At 37.0% G+C, this 15489-nt stretch overlaps 2 protein-coding genes across 4 annotated transcripts in view; one reads left to right on the forward strand and one right to left on the reverse strand.

The window, feature by feature from the left end:
• LOC119694862 (DNA-binding protein D-ETS-3) overlaps positions 1-9817 on the forward strand; it is a 58214-nt gene extending 48397 nt beyond the window's left edge. For 2 of the 3 annotated variants that reach the window (XM_048632756.1, XM_038122223.2), the window contains exons 6-9: positions 2979-3026; positions 6991-7180; positions 7337-7545; positions 8192-8449. In XM_048632756.1, the coding sequence (XP_048488713.1) occupies positions 2979-3026; positions 6991-7180; positions 7337-7545; positions 8192-8316 (572 nt within the window). In that variant the 3' untranslated portion in view covers positions 8317-8449. Of the gene's footprint in view, positions 1-2978; positions 3027-6990; positions 7181-7336; positions 7546-8191 lie in introns of all 3 variants that reach the window. The other variant, XM_048632755.1, reaches the window with a different exon arrangement.
• A 3760-nt stretch (positions 9818-13577) lies between these two features.
• Positions 13578-13960, reverse strand: LOC119694865 (NADH dehydrogenase [ubiquinone] 1 beta subcomplex subunit 1). Its single transcript, XM_038122226.2, has one exon. It carries the CDS (start codon positions 13820-13822, stop codon positions 13649-13651), a length of 174 nt encoding a protein of 57 aa, XP_037978154.2. The 5' UTR covers positions 13823-13960; the 3' UTR covers positions 13578-13648.
• Positions 13961-15489: the final 1529 nt, after the last annotated feature.

Here is a 15489-nt window from a genome sequence, read left to right on the forward strand (position 1 = left end):
ATTATGATTAGATCGCGCCCCCGTCTGGGGGTGAGCTTCGTTCAGTTTACCCTCGATTTAACACTTATTGTGAAAATCTCAGCGCCATTCGCTTTGTGCTGAGCAATGATTGAGATCGATGGTAATCACGGCTGTGATTGGTGGGACGAATTCGCGAGGACTTCGCTGCGAACTCGGTTTAGCATATCGATGCAGCGTTGTCATCGAGTGACTCCATTAGTTATTAGTACATTTCGGTCCAAAAAACCTTGGTAGTTATGAAGTTAGCTGAGATTTAACTTTTGTGTTTTGTCCAACTAACTAACTAACAAAATTTGTTGTCGATTTCATAACTACCAAGTTGTTTGAACCTTGAGTTTTTTTTTACTGAGTATTATTTGAAACAATCTAAATGAATCCTTTTTTACTAAATTAAGTAACGGTGGAGTATAAATGTTGATCTACATGAAATTATCAAGAAATACGGCTATGTATCCCCTACACATTAAAATAAATGTTAAAGCTGCTGATGTTCCAGTTTAAATAAATAAAATCGTTTGGTATAACTTAGGTAATAAGTGCAAGAAAATATTACGTGCGAACTCAGTGCTATGTCGAGCCAGGCGTGTTTCAAGACATCGCCATTATTACAAATACGAGTGAAAATTGAGAAGTTTCCTTGTATATGCTAATTTCCATTGTAAAATTCAGATTTAATAGTAAACATTTCAATATAATTAGCCGGAAAATGCTACAGTTGTATCAAACGTAATTCTGTTATAAAGTGAGAGCGTTTTTTTAACTAACTTCTCTCTTTTCACCTCGTACATAATTAAAAGTCACTCCAATTTTATTTATACGTATGTAGGACTGTAAGTACTATCGCAAAATGACTATGTAAAATACATACCGTCGAATTCTTCTCTGTATATAGCCTAAATTTAAATATTGCTACTCGCAAATGAATTATTTAAATCGAAGGAATCTTAAGCCTTAATCCAACTTCTAATCCCAAATGACGTGTACCAATATATCGAATTTAAATGTTCCTTCTCCTGTGCATCACATTATTTACAGTATACTTTGCCAGATCATAATGTTTTTGGGCAAGATAATGTTATAACTAACCAATAATGAGTAACGATAATACCTTTCATCCAGCCAAAACAGGCGCAAAATAAAACGTCAATCCCTCAACCGTTCCGAAACGCGATAACTCCCCAAAACGAGTACTGCACTTGTTTCCTACACGTTATAACACCGTACGGCACTAAAACATAAAATTCCATGCATACCATAGATATATCAAGCTGGCAGACACAACACAGCGACGGGCGGGTGTCTACTTGCGCGGAACGTAGGCCTATCTATGTAAATTTCGACAGCGATGCAGGTCGGTCTCATTATCCTTACTTGAAATGCAATCTATGCACTCCATCTCGTTTTTTCGGTTAAGTCTGTTGTTGGCTCAGTTGCCATGGCAACCACGTTACGCTCTTATCACTGTGGTAGCCTTGTAGATCTTACGCAGGCGATCCGATTTGTTAGCCTGTTGATTTGAATTGATAGAAAATTTCCTATTCCTATAGATGAAATCTGAACTTTTCGAATGATATCTGTCTCTCCTAGATAATGTTATTTTGAATTTTCCAAATTAAATCTTAGTTACCCATTAAATTTAAATTAACGGAATAGTTTAACTATGGCGTACTTGGGACCACAAATGAAACAGTTATGGTTTTCAACTCAATGAGAAGGGGAATTCGTCACGAATTCTAATTTTATTGTGCGCACCGTTCTAGTGCTATTAACAGTAACTTGAACATTATAATTTTAACAAAAGAATTTTAGAAGGGACCCCTTTTGTTTCAAGTTCAAAATTATACTGCGACATTTGCATTTTGTACTCACACAAGCAACATGAAATTTAAATTATGAATTAAGGGTCATTTTATAGTGTTTGCTATTTATGTTTCTACATACCAGTCGTACAGCTATAACTGGATGTAGTGCCCGATACTAGTATTAACATTTTCATAATTAATAAAAGTTTAATATACTTGCTCAGGTACAAGACAAACCCTATAGTTATAGTTTTTGTCACCAACATATGCCACGCTAAGAAGAGTTGCATACAAAAATGTCGTAATTATTTTATGGGTTTTATGCCTAGTATTACTTACCCATTTTATTACGTAGACAATGAAATGACGCATGACTCAGCAAATTTTCAGCATTAAAAATATTAAGCTGTTAAGAAGTTACCTTTTACCTGTTAAAGAATACATCAGTTATATTGTAGATTTAAGATTTTTGAAAATACTGCATTCATAATATGCGATTTAAATGAAAATTACTAGTTGTAGAGAAATAAATCAGCTACTTACGATTAGAACTAACTTTTGGTGGCAGAAGATAAAATATTGAAGATGATTGTCTCTAACACCAGTAAAAAACAATGGGCGTTTTGGGACCTATGTCCAATAAAGATGAGTCATACTTCGTTGGATAGCTCTTTTCAAGTGAGCAAAAAAATATTATGACGACAAATCCGTATAAGTTGTCCATTTTGAAATATATTCGTCGGAAGGAAGTATTTTTCTATGGCATTGCACTCTCTCTCTCCTGATGACAGTTAGGGCGTAATTCACGTAAACACGTATTATTAAAATGGGAGAAATTACTTTCAACTGGTTTTATTTACTGAGATAGTAAACAAATATAATATTATAATGAATGATGATCATTTTGGTATAAAAATTTAAAAAATGACAAAAACATTAAAATTACTGAAATAAAATATAAAAACTTTCAAGGTAAGATTATTCTAATTGGACAGTAAATCAGGACTAGCGCTTCCGTTATTCATATTCTGCAAAAAAATACCTTTTCAACGAGGTATCGCTCATTTCTATTGGTGATGGTCCCAGCTTCCATATATTTGTACCCATCATCATTTATAAAAGCTTTATTTAGAATAACTCTACTTTTCTTTCCAGATCCATATCAAATGTTTGGGCCAACCAGCAGTCGCCTAGCGAATTCAGGTGAGTCAATTTTTTTATATTTACTCAAGTTTTTCAGTATCTATTTGAATAAGTTTTAATTTGATTAAGTAAGACTTTAATTATACTCCAGCTTCAAGAGATAATCATTTTTCAATTGTAAGAATATATAAATCCCCAAGTTAAACACCAATTACTTAACCACATAGGTAGACGAAAAATAAAACCTTTCAGCTAGCTAGAAAATATAACCATTTTCAATCCTATAGAACATAGTTATTTTAGGAAACCGATTATATAACGTTTACCCACATATAGCTAACACTTTTTTGTACATAATAATCACGGTTTCTGAGGTCATTTGACCGCTGACCCCTGAGAAAGTGGGGTGAAGGGGGGTGTGACCGGCACACGGCGGCGCCGGCCGCACGCAATATCGTGATAACTAAACCAAGGCCTTTACAAACTCATCTATACTGACTGACTTAGCCTCAGATACCACACTGTGCCGTCGTGACTATAAAGCACTTTAAGCCCCGCATGGTTCGTGAACTATCGTATGGAGCCTAAAACTCTGGCTTATTTTGATAAAGGATATTCTCAAAAATAATGATTCCTTATGTATTTACATATTTCAATTATCACCTACAGTAATCCGTTTTTAAATGTACAGTATAGCTTCAATTGTATGACGTTTTCAAGAATAGTATATTTTATCTCGAATTAAGATTCAAAACTGATTCCTTGATATCAGGGGCTGTCAACACAGGAGCCGCAATAAAGTGCACTACAACACGCACAAGATGGCGCTGATAATCCCCCACTTCACTCACCTGTGGGAACCCGCGACCCTACGCACAAGACTATCTGTCCACGATCAGCCCTTATGAAAGTCAAATGTTAATAGGCTAATAGCACCACGTCAATTGTAGACACGCCATAAACTTATCAAGGCGCCTCGGGAACTGTTTTATGCACAACAGCAATATTATGTGTATTTCGATTATTACTCCGATAAATATGATTATCAAGTAACGAGACTTACGTGCAAAGACACAGAGTTGTGACGCCCTCTGGTAGAACCCAGCGTTGGAAGTTTATCGGCAGATACTTACATGTAGTTTGCCTGCTCTAAAATACCTTTACCAAAATAGATACGGTAATTACAACATAGAATTGACCTCTCACCACTTTAGGCCTGCATTTTCCGTGTAAATTAACAATTAACCTTCTCGCCCGGCTTTTCACCTTCGTACGGCAATTTCTACGCGTCAATTAAATGCACGTGCCGCGGCCCGCACTTTGCCCGCCCGCCACACTAATTATGAAATCCACCAAGTTTCCCACGCGCAGGTTTGACACCCCTGACGTTAACGATTACCTGTCTCACGGCATAAACTGGCTGTGGCTGATCGTGCGCTCATTTCGCAAACCGGCCATTTTATCCATAATTCCGTGTGTGATTGTGGTGGACATAATGTGATTGAAAGTCTACGAGAACAATATGCAATTCCGTCCCATTTACCTACAGGTAAAGTGGGTTCCGTCGATCACGTTGTGATTTGTGAAGCGATGTTCTGGCGCCGAACAAAGGACGATCGAGCGCAGTGGCGCCGGCCGCGGGGTGTGTTATGTTGTGACACTGATAGAGGGATAAATAACTACATGACACTAACGCTTGATTTGTGGTTATTACTTTATATTTAATACAGATTTCTCGCCAGCCTAGATTAAGCTGATATAATACCAACCTAAGATATTAACGATAAATTCTAATTCGTATGAAGTTAAATATACAACTTTTAGGGCCTGTTCCACAATGTCTGGTTAGTGGCTACCTGTCGGATAAAATACATGCTGTCACTCTCTGTCATTATTTTTTAGACAGTGACAGTATGTATTTTATCCGACAGGTAACCACTAACCAGACATTGTGGAACAGGCCCTTAATGTCACCCTTTACATATTACAGTAACCGCGCAGTCCCAATTACATAATCCACATCTAAAATTTCTAAGGACATAAAAGACTAGGCACCTAAGTATCTATAACCTAAAACATAAATAAATAATACGAAACTTTTATACCCATTTAAACTATGAATCAGTAACAATACGCAGTCGATCAGTCTCGCATGAAATCGATGAGCCGTGTACGATAGATGTGATGTGAGGGGCGATCTCACAAATATTGTACAACAGCTACATGGTAGTCGGGTGTGGGATAAATCTTCGACAGACGCACGCATCACGCTCGTGTGGACAACCGTTACTTGGACCCCTGACTACGCCGACCCCCATAAACTGTTTCAGTGCTAAGACATACGTTAGAGTAGGTAGATTAGACTTAAGTAGGGTAAAGCACTGTTATATGGTGTAGATAGGCGGAAAAGTTGGAAAGTTTTCAAGAAAAAAATTACCTAGGCTGTTTTAACGGACGTTGATTAATCCTTCTAACAAAAGAATTCAACGTGCGTCAAAGCCTTCTTTAGAAGTTCTAATCGCTTGTTGATTATTTTTCCCGAAAACAGTATTGTTATAACAATAGTATTGGCACGGTGGTGTAAGGGATTTGGTTCAAATAGCATAAGTAAGAGGTGAGGGGTCACTGTATTGAGGAGGACCAGTGTTTCGTATCCACAACGCTCACAGAAATAAAAATAATTCTATTATATACTTATTTAAGCGACTTTAGAAAAAGAGTAGGTATTCTTTACACAGTATTTTGTGTATTTTATTCATAACATTCGACAGGGTGAACCATTTTTTTTTAACAATTACAATGTGAATAAAATCATTGTTTTATGCAATTTAATTAAACATACAAGTATCAAATAAAATAAAGTGTGTTAGGTATTACCTGATAAACTAATAATGTAATATTAACTCATTGTATTATAAGTCATGTGTAATTTTGGAAAAGCATAAAGTAGGTATTTAAAATTCAAAGAAGAAGATAATTCCCATGATCTCTTCTATCATCGAAAACAAAATTCAGTCAAATAAGTGCCGAATAAAATCCAGCTGACTGTATCTTTACAACACGGCGAGTAGCTTCCGTCGGCTACAACATCTAACATCGATTTTAGCGCTTTTCCCGTCGGCGAATAGCGGAACTATACACTCTCGGTGAACCGATCCGTCGGTATTTGTGGGGTGCACTGATTTTGCTGACCTTACTATAGATTTGCCATCAGTACTCTTACTCTTATAGGATTCATGTATTTTTGTACGTATTTATGAGGATACCTGGATCCTTTTAATGAACAGTTTATCTCATCAAAACATAGTGAATTTCTTAAAACCATATAAAGAAATATGATACAAAATATTTTCAACAGTTTAATGATTCGTAATCTCTGACACTTTGTCTCGTTTCATGACAGCAGTTAACACTCTCTACCCCACTGTAATTAGCGACTCTGAATGAGCCGGGACGCTCTCTCCCTTTGCAGCTTCGTAAGTATCATTCCCTGCCATTTTTCGATTCACCTAAGTGAAAGGAAATTAGCATAGAAGACGAAAGCGAATTTTATGACGCTGAAATAATAGTCCCGTAATTGTCGAACAAAAAGGCGGACATGAAATATGAAATTTCGTCGAAGGGCCGCCGCCTCGCTCAATACTCCCCATCGCTAGCAATTTAGTGAAGCTAAACCATTGATTGTGAAATGTCACAACACAACTATTATTTTGAACGGCAATTTTAGCACACGAGCCGTGCTACGGTGCTTAATCTGAAATTAAATCAGGGTTGTGCACTCAGTTTTGCAGTGAAATTTTACAGCTTTCATAAGTTATACCTCTAAGCATTCTGGTAAGTAACTAGTATTACCGTATGCTAGTTACCTGAAGGGTATATCGTTATTGTTCTCATAAACAACATTACATTTGATTAAATCAAAGTAACATACCCTTTCTCATAAATCACAAAATTTCATAGCAACCTAGAAAAAAGCGCACTTAACAAAACTAACATGAACTTCCTATATTTGACAAAACAACAGGTTCCGGGCAGATCCAGCTGTGGCAGTTTCTGCTGGAGCTGCTGAGTGACTCCAGCAACGCCGGCTGCATCACCTGGGAGGGCACCAACGGGGAGTTCAAGCTGACGGACCCGGACGAGGTGGCGCGCCGCTGGGGCGAGCGCAAGTCCAAGCCCAACATGAACTATGACAAACTTAGCCGCGCCCTCAGGTCAGTCCCCAGCCAGCGCTCGTGAGCATTGCGACTGCGGGTACCCATTTCTGCTCTGCGAATTACTCTTATTTCCTTTTCTGCTATATTTAATTTTGATCCTCTGTTAGCGGTTAATCGAGCACCTTACGTTACTAAACCCATTCTCCTACACAGATACTACTACGACAAGAATATAATGACCAAAGTGCACGGCAAAAGGTATGCCTACAAGTTCGACTTTCAAGGGCTGGCGGCGGCCACGCAGCCGGCGGCCAGTGACCCCGCTTACAAGTACCAGAGCGACCTCTTCATGAGCTCCTACCACCACAGCGCCAAGCTTTCCACCTTCATGGCTCCCCACGCCGCCATGCCTACTTCCACAGGTAATACACACATTTGTGCTAAGCGATTCTCCATACCTCACGCGAATTTCGTCCGCATCCTTCCCACGCCGATATCTTTACTCGCCGCAGTACGCTGCAGCGTTATTTATCTTTGTATAAGGGTAATCTGCATTTCTCGATGGCAATGTGCGGGTACACGACGCTGAATAAATATTGGCGCAGGGCTCGAGCCGGCGTGTACTTGTCGCCGACACGCTAGCGTCCGTTTGCTCACACACTTGACTTAATGGAATACCTACCTACTAACTTATACTACCCTATAAATACGGAATCGAGATTCGCCGAATAGAATTCGGCGCGACGGTGTGGGAAGTGATAGCAAATAACTTGAGTTAATATTCAAACTTCTTCATGTCTAATGCGATGTTCTGTTGGCGAATTATGCTGGCGACGTGTCTTTTCAGTCGAATTGTGTGGCTCATTTTAAGAAATATTCTTTGTGTAATAGTGCAATGTACTTAATGTTTTCTGAAATATTCGTGTCTGTAGACTACGGTCTATCCTTGCAAGGCAGACACGAATAAAGTTATAATGAACTTAGCAATACATAACTCGTGCCTCCGCAACAAAGCAGTCTTTGTCCTCCTAGTACTAAACTAAGGGAGAATTAATAATTTTGTTGCAGCATCGATATTCCCGTCTGCGTCGTGGAGCAATTGGGGCGGGGGCGGGGGCAACCTCTACTCGCCCCACTCCATGGCGCCCCCCCACGTGACGTCACATCTGGGCTCGTATCCCCACTACGCATGACCTGCCATTTAAGCTGCCTCCACACCTGGCCGGCTCCTCGGCGAACGCTATTGACCGACGCCGAGCCAGCGGCGAGTGACGTCACGACTCCCGACACTCGCTCACGACAGCCCAACGAGACGACTTTTTAAACCAGTTACCGCAAGACTAGTCTAACCAAAAATTTAAATCTTTGTAAATAATACTCATAAATTAAGTAGACCTATTTGTTTATTTAGGTTATAATTAATTAAAAGATTGTAACATAAAGAGAAAAATGGGTGTGTAGTAGGTAAAATGTAAAAAGATAAGCTGTTATTTTGCAATAACCTTTCGTTTATCCTGCCAACCTACAATCTAAACATACGTTACTCATTACTACGTCTCATGGTAAGCGTCGACCTTTCGGCATCCTACGCACCGGACGCATCGCATTCAGTATTCTTTCCGTAGAAATTCACACAAGTGCGTCCAATTCATCGGCATTGCCGACGCCGTTTCTCCATACGTTATTGACAATCTGTTTGGTGCGATACGTAAGATATTATATATCACATCCTGTACAAATACGAGCACTAACAAATATAATAAACAAAGATTGGTTATTGCAAAAAGACACGGTTTCCTAGGAACTACAACTCAAGAAAAAAAAAACTTTGTCGCCAGTCGACGTTTTTATCAGTCGAAAAAATAGTTTAATGAATGTCTAATATATCAAGGTTTTAAATTTAAAGAATGGTGATATTATACTCAGTATTAATCTGTAAAATAATTTTAACTAAGACAGAAAAGTACCACAAGGTACGTTTGATAAATTCCCTTAATGTTTATTATTTTTAGGAACTACCTATTTATTCATGTACCTACTAATTCTAGTCCCTGAAAATATGATTTATCAGAGTTTATTTTATTTGGATCATTCAGAAGTGAGATTTTTAACTGTAACGAATGCATTTTTGTATTCGATCATATTTTATTGGCGGGCCAAAACAGAATGAGTGTACAACATAACAACTCATAATAAAAGCGAATTGATTTTAACCCTCATAAAGATTTTGGTCTGAAATCATGTTTTAATGATAAAACTGTGAAAAATTTGTACATACAATAATTTGATGTTTTTAAAGTGCAATCGTTCTAGTATGTAATAATAATAATAATGTATAATAGGTATAATAGGTACCCACCTACCTATCTAGACCATAGATTTTAAATAAATAGAATTGAATCCTAAATATTTATTTAATTTATTAATGCTTTAAGTGATATGTTTAAAGTGATCGTTAATTTATTCTATTTATTGCCTACTTGTCTTGTTCTTTTTAACTTTTTAGCTTACTTTACTACCAATCGGATCTATTTTACACGATCTAAGTAATTTATTCTACTGAATTATAAATTTTATGTATAATAAGTAACAACAGGCTTTGGCTTTGGCATAGTTACCAATAAAAAATGATGAGAGTCTTCAAATAGTATACCTACCAATTTCTAGACTGTGCCTAACGTCTATTTTTTTTCTCTGAAAAGAATACTTTCTTAACGGTTCATCAACAGTCGTTCGTCTCTATTATTGATGAACCGTTCAGAATCTTTCGATTATAATTTACCTGTGAGATAAAAAATAGACTTTAACTACAATACCTACTAAAATAAGTCTCCTGAGTTTAACTTCAATACGAACTAATTATTTATCAAATATTTACGATAGCATCAATACAAATAATTTTTTGGTTAACGAAGGAAAAAAATGTTTTTACTTAGTATAACGATTGACTATGCCAGAAACGCCAAATCTACTAATAATTTATATCAGCTAAAACATTTCTTTGCAATACTAATTGGACTTTTTTCCCAATTTTGATGCTGTCATGGAATGAAATTAGCTTAGGACCGGTAAGGGTGCTTTTCCACCAGAGATGTGCTATGCTACGATGCTATGGATGCGTTTGATATCCACCAATCATATTATTGGTTGCACATAGCTTAGCACTGGTGGAAACGGATTCAACTAAGATATGTTTTTTGTATGGAATGATGCGTGCTATGGATGTGTGCTATGGATGCGTGCTATGGATATGTGCTATGGACCATCGCGAGTGGTGTAGCTATGTATGTGCAGAGCAGACCAACAGTATGCCCGCGTTTTTCACTGAAAGTAGACATGCCATCGTGGAAGCATAGCTCGAGATGCGCATCTTTCTCGCACAGCTACTTTGCGGCGGCGCATCTTCGTAGCGCATCTTCCTCGCACAGCTACCTAGCGTAGTATTGGTGGAAACGGTCACATATTTTCGTAGCGTAGATATCACATCTTCGCAGCATAGCTGCATAGCACATCTCTGGTGGAAAAGCACCCTTATGCAAACAGTAAAACATTGTGTACCGTCTACCGTGTTCCCGAACAAAAATTAACATAACTATGCCATGTTCAAATAGGTATTTTTTTAAGTTTGTTCTTATGTGCCATGTCTTGCTTACTACAACAAATTCGGCTAATTATTACTGCTCCTATCTGCTACCCCAACCACTGATAAACAATAAACAAACAAGATGGAGTGTTGGTGCAAAATAAACTTCTCAACAAATAACACTCACTTTCCAAAGTGAGCTTTTATTTTGAATTATTTCGGTTAGAAGATTGTCACTCTGATTTTGTATTTGATACTCTATCTTGTTCGTATTGTTTATCAAAGACTTAAACCATAAATAACCGTTTGTAATAGTTCTATCGAAGAGAAGTAACAATATCTAATGAACAAATTAATAAAGGGTATGTAGAAAACTTTTAACTGTTTATAATGAGGTGAGATGTGTTCGTAATACCTGTTCAACACATTTAAGTTTTATTCAACTGTTGTGATTGTACCTTTAGTCACTTTTATTATTTATTGTTTAATTTATTGCTATGTTTAGTTTCTTAAATAATGTGTCAATATAATTAAATTATTTAGTCGTAGTGTAACAGTGTATAGATGTTATTTGGAAATGAATAAAAACAGAAATGGATTTATTAATTGTTCACCTTAATATGTGATATAAATAATAATAAATAAGCTAGGCAGAGCCTATAATAATGGGTATCGGACAGCTGATATTATATTATCTACACAGATACACAGAAAGATACATTAGTTTGTATATTAACACCCAAGACCCCAGTGTCTCTCACCAAATATCTGCCCCAGCCGGCGATCGAAACCGGGACCATCGGTATAGCAGTCACAATCACTAACCACTATACCATTCGGTCGTCACCTTTGACTACAGCCGATTTATTATAATTAATTAATAAAAGTTGCCAGAGTTCGTTTTGCCCCAAAAATTGTTTTACGGCAAATGTGTAAATCTACATGCAATTTTTAGCTTGCTGGGTCAAACAAATAGTATTTTTCAGGATCATCACAACTATCATAGCCACAGCTATGCTCTCTAGAAACGGTTGGCCAATAGATAGTAGAATTATAATTCTTCACCAGCTTTTGTCATTGAGCTTTGAGGTTCACGTTTATCGTTTATCAAAGTCGACCGTGCAACCCTAGGCCGTGCAACCCTAGGCCTATCCTATCTACATACTTATAGATAACTCAAAACGATTCAACAAAATTATATATTTTCATACAACTTAGGTAAATGATTGACTTATAAGTGATGTATAAATACACTCACGAGCGATGAAAAAGTTCCAGTGAAAATATCACAAATTTTACATAGTTAAACGTAACAATATAAATTATACCTATCCTACCTAATAATTTTCATAATACACATTATTATTTCATACAAAACTTATCTCTTCTTCTCCATAGTACCGTGACTCAAATTTTCAAAAGAAGAAAATGTTCAGAATGACCCTCTGGGGCCCCCTGCAACAACCTTTACCGCCTAGAAAGTGTAGGTTTCGAGCAAATTCAAAAGCATATTAAAAACTAGTAGCGTCACCTAGTCTAAAAACATTACATTACTTATTCAGTAGGGCAGGAACTTAGGACGTTTAGTGACGTTTCTTATGGTTAGGACGTACAACGTAGTTGCAACTGTACTGTCTAGATGGCGTTAAAACTATTAAGCTTAGGATGTACAACGTAGTTGCAACTGGAGTGACTAGATGGCGCTAAAACTATTATACTTAGGACGTACAACGTAGTTCCAACTGGACTCAATAGATGGCGGTTAAAAGTATTTTATTTTTATGTATTGATACTTTTTGTTGTAACTTAAAAAATAAAACATGGCAATGGCACTTTGTCAGTTATTTTATAAATAACAACACCAACAACATCTTATATTAGAAGTTCTATCAAGGTTCAAAGTTAAACAATTTATCTAATTATGAATCGGCTGCGTCCAATATGGTCTACATTTATTAGAGCCCAGCCTATTATAGGCAAAAATCTTAAGTTCTCAAATACACCTGTTCTGAAGCAGCAGAACCAATGCTGTGAGCCCCCACCAGCTCCATTTGAGAACATGCCTTTTTCCATGCCAAATAGGTAAGTTCAAATGGTTCAAGTTACTCTATTCCATAAGTACCATTTTCTTGAATAGGATTACTTAGATTACCATTTAGTATCTAATTAGATGTGCCCAGTGATTTATGTTAACCTATCATTATTAGAATTCCTATCATATCATTGTAAGTACCTATGTGGTTACTTTCTTACTAGAATCTCTTACTATTACAGATACATGGCAACATTGGTCTTCAGCCTGTTCTTTGGGATAGGGCTATGGGCCCCTTTTCTGATTGTGTGGTATATGATGGCTAAAAGAACATTGTAATTAAATAACTATTAATTAGTTCATTACACATCTTTTTAGTTAATAAAATAAACCAATATAATTACCTACATTCTTATTACTTCCTTCTTATTTATTTATAAAGAGGTTTTGTTTATGTACACCACATGCACTTACAGTGAAGTTCAACATCATGAGGAATACCCCACATGTACCTGACCAACCCACAGTAGACTAGTATAGTGGTTAATGGTCCAAACTTTGACAAACCTTGGGGATATGCACAAAGCTTCAACTTGAGTGAGCCACATGTAGGCACTAACACCCCTGCAGGGAATAGAATAGAAAGAAAATAGACAGTTGAAATGTATTATGAATGATTGCTTAGTAGCTTGATGGGATAGTATTATCAGGTATTATGTTTGTAGCTAATAGATGTATATCTGCACAATTATATTTTAAATGAACCGTAATTTTTATCACTATCTTAAATAGTAGAAGTTTAGTAGTAGTAGTAGTAAGAATATAAAATAAAAGTGCACTTTAAATAGACAAAACTATTCTTTATTGCAACTGAAAACCACTACACATAGCATAAATTTACAAACATGATTTAAGGCCAAGATGGAGCTCCACCTTCAGGCACATTGCCTCCATACAGCATAGACTTGTCCCTAAAGCTGGTCATTCTCAGGGTCTCCTGGTGATCGAGGTACCATCCAATAGCAAACCCAGTCATGGGGAATGCAAAGTAGACGTAGCGGGCTGTGATACCGAATATCGCCATGGTTATTCAGATGTGTTGGTCTGCTTCAGCTGCTCTTTCCACTGCCTCGTGTGGGACCAGTCGGCCCAGATCAACGCAAGAGTGATCGTCGGGAAGGAAATGCTAACCAAGTTCCTTCGCAGGAACTGACCAATCGCCATAAACCTACAGACAAAATATTATATTCAATTGCAGTTGTAAAACCGAGTATGCTTAGTTTTACTAAGGTAGGAGGTAAATTAGGGGTTGTTAAATATTTTTGCATCATATTATGTAACATGTGCATCATAAAGAAAAAACTCCTGTACAATAATTTGAAACAGGCTACTCACAAGTTATTGGATATACATGAGTATTATGTAATATCAGTGTTATTTGTGTGTTTAGGAGGACAACAAATTATTATTCTCAAATGCAGTTGAAGGTCTGCAATTACCTCTGTGTGTATTTTATGCCGCCAGTTAAACAGTTTAATATCTAATATCAAAAGAGAATAAAGGCATTTTGTCTATCTTACCTCGTTAAATGGCTACACGTTCCAAAATAACAGGACTCGCTAGACTCACAAATTACACGGAAAGCGGAAAGTAAGAAAAGTTAAGCAAAAAATCCAAATTGAAATCACATTTCACATGACAGTGACAGTGACAGTCATTCACTCACAGATCACAGATCGATAGTTCATTTCGCAGAATAAAAGTTCCATCAGGCATTTTTTTCCGGTCCGGACTCCGGGAGTAGAAATAGAAAGTACCTCCGAAGATATTATTATTGCTGCTGGCACCAGTCACCACACTTGACTATTCGCATTAAATTTTGTTATTTGATGTTTGCTGTATTTGCCAAAATAGTTGATCAAATGTATAGGAAAATTCGGTAATAAATCCGGTGAATAGAGCCTGGCTACCGATAGGTGTACTGAAGAAAGCACAGATAATTAAAAAAAATCATATGTGGTATCCTTGTGGTATCACTGTCTATTGAAAGTTGGTGTAGTATAAAAATGATTTTGATACTTGAGTATATTTTTTTTTCTCTTATGTATCTGTACTTGTTACTGACCACATATGGCAGTTTTGGCAAATACGAATAGCTTAGTGGAATGGTAGCATAACAGGAGGGTATTTTAAATACAGGGTGTAGCGTTAATAGTGTTTCAAGCTTAAGGGGTGACACATCATAGAATAACCCATCAAATACCCAAATTTTAAAAAATGTTACCCATAGGTCTATCCAAAAATGTTTTTTTAAGTAGTCACTATAAATAGTCAACACTATGTTACTGTCCTCTTCTACAAGGTTTACCTGGGTTTACCAGTTACTGAATAAAAAAAAGTTCCAAACTCGTCTGATAGATGGCCACCGGAGCTGTGTTTATTAGAAACAATTGGAAACAATAGTTTTTACTTTTTTTTACATTTTATAGGTATACATACTGGGTTTTGGGAGGTAGGTTCTAAAAATCAAAGCAGGCATGAAACGAGTCAGTTTTGGGAAAAAGCCTTTCAAACGGAAGCTATGATTTTCGTCATCGCCGTTTTTTATCAACATATGTTTTCCCGACATTGTGCCTTGACTAGGCCAGGAAAGTAGATAGGTATCGTATAGACAGATCAGACAGTCAGTGCCACCGCCACGCCAAGACCACAGCAAAACAGAGCGGCACAGCCGTACCATCCTTTTTATAG

This window comes from Plutella xylostella, chromosome Z, assembly GCF_932276165.1.
Source record: "Plutella xylostella chromosome Z, ilPluXylo3.1, whole genome shotgun sequence".
NCBI classification, from domain to species: Eukaryota; Metazoa; Arthropoda; class Insecta; order Lepidoptera; family Plutellidae; genus Plutella; species Plutella xylostella.

Coding starts and splice junctions, on each gene's coding strand:
- LOC119694865 (XM_038122226.2), bottom strand. CDS start 13,822: ATGGCGATATTCGGTATCACAGCCCGCTACGTCTACTTTGCATTCCCC.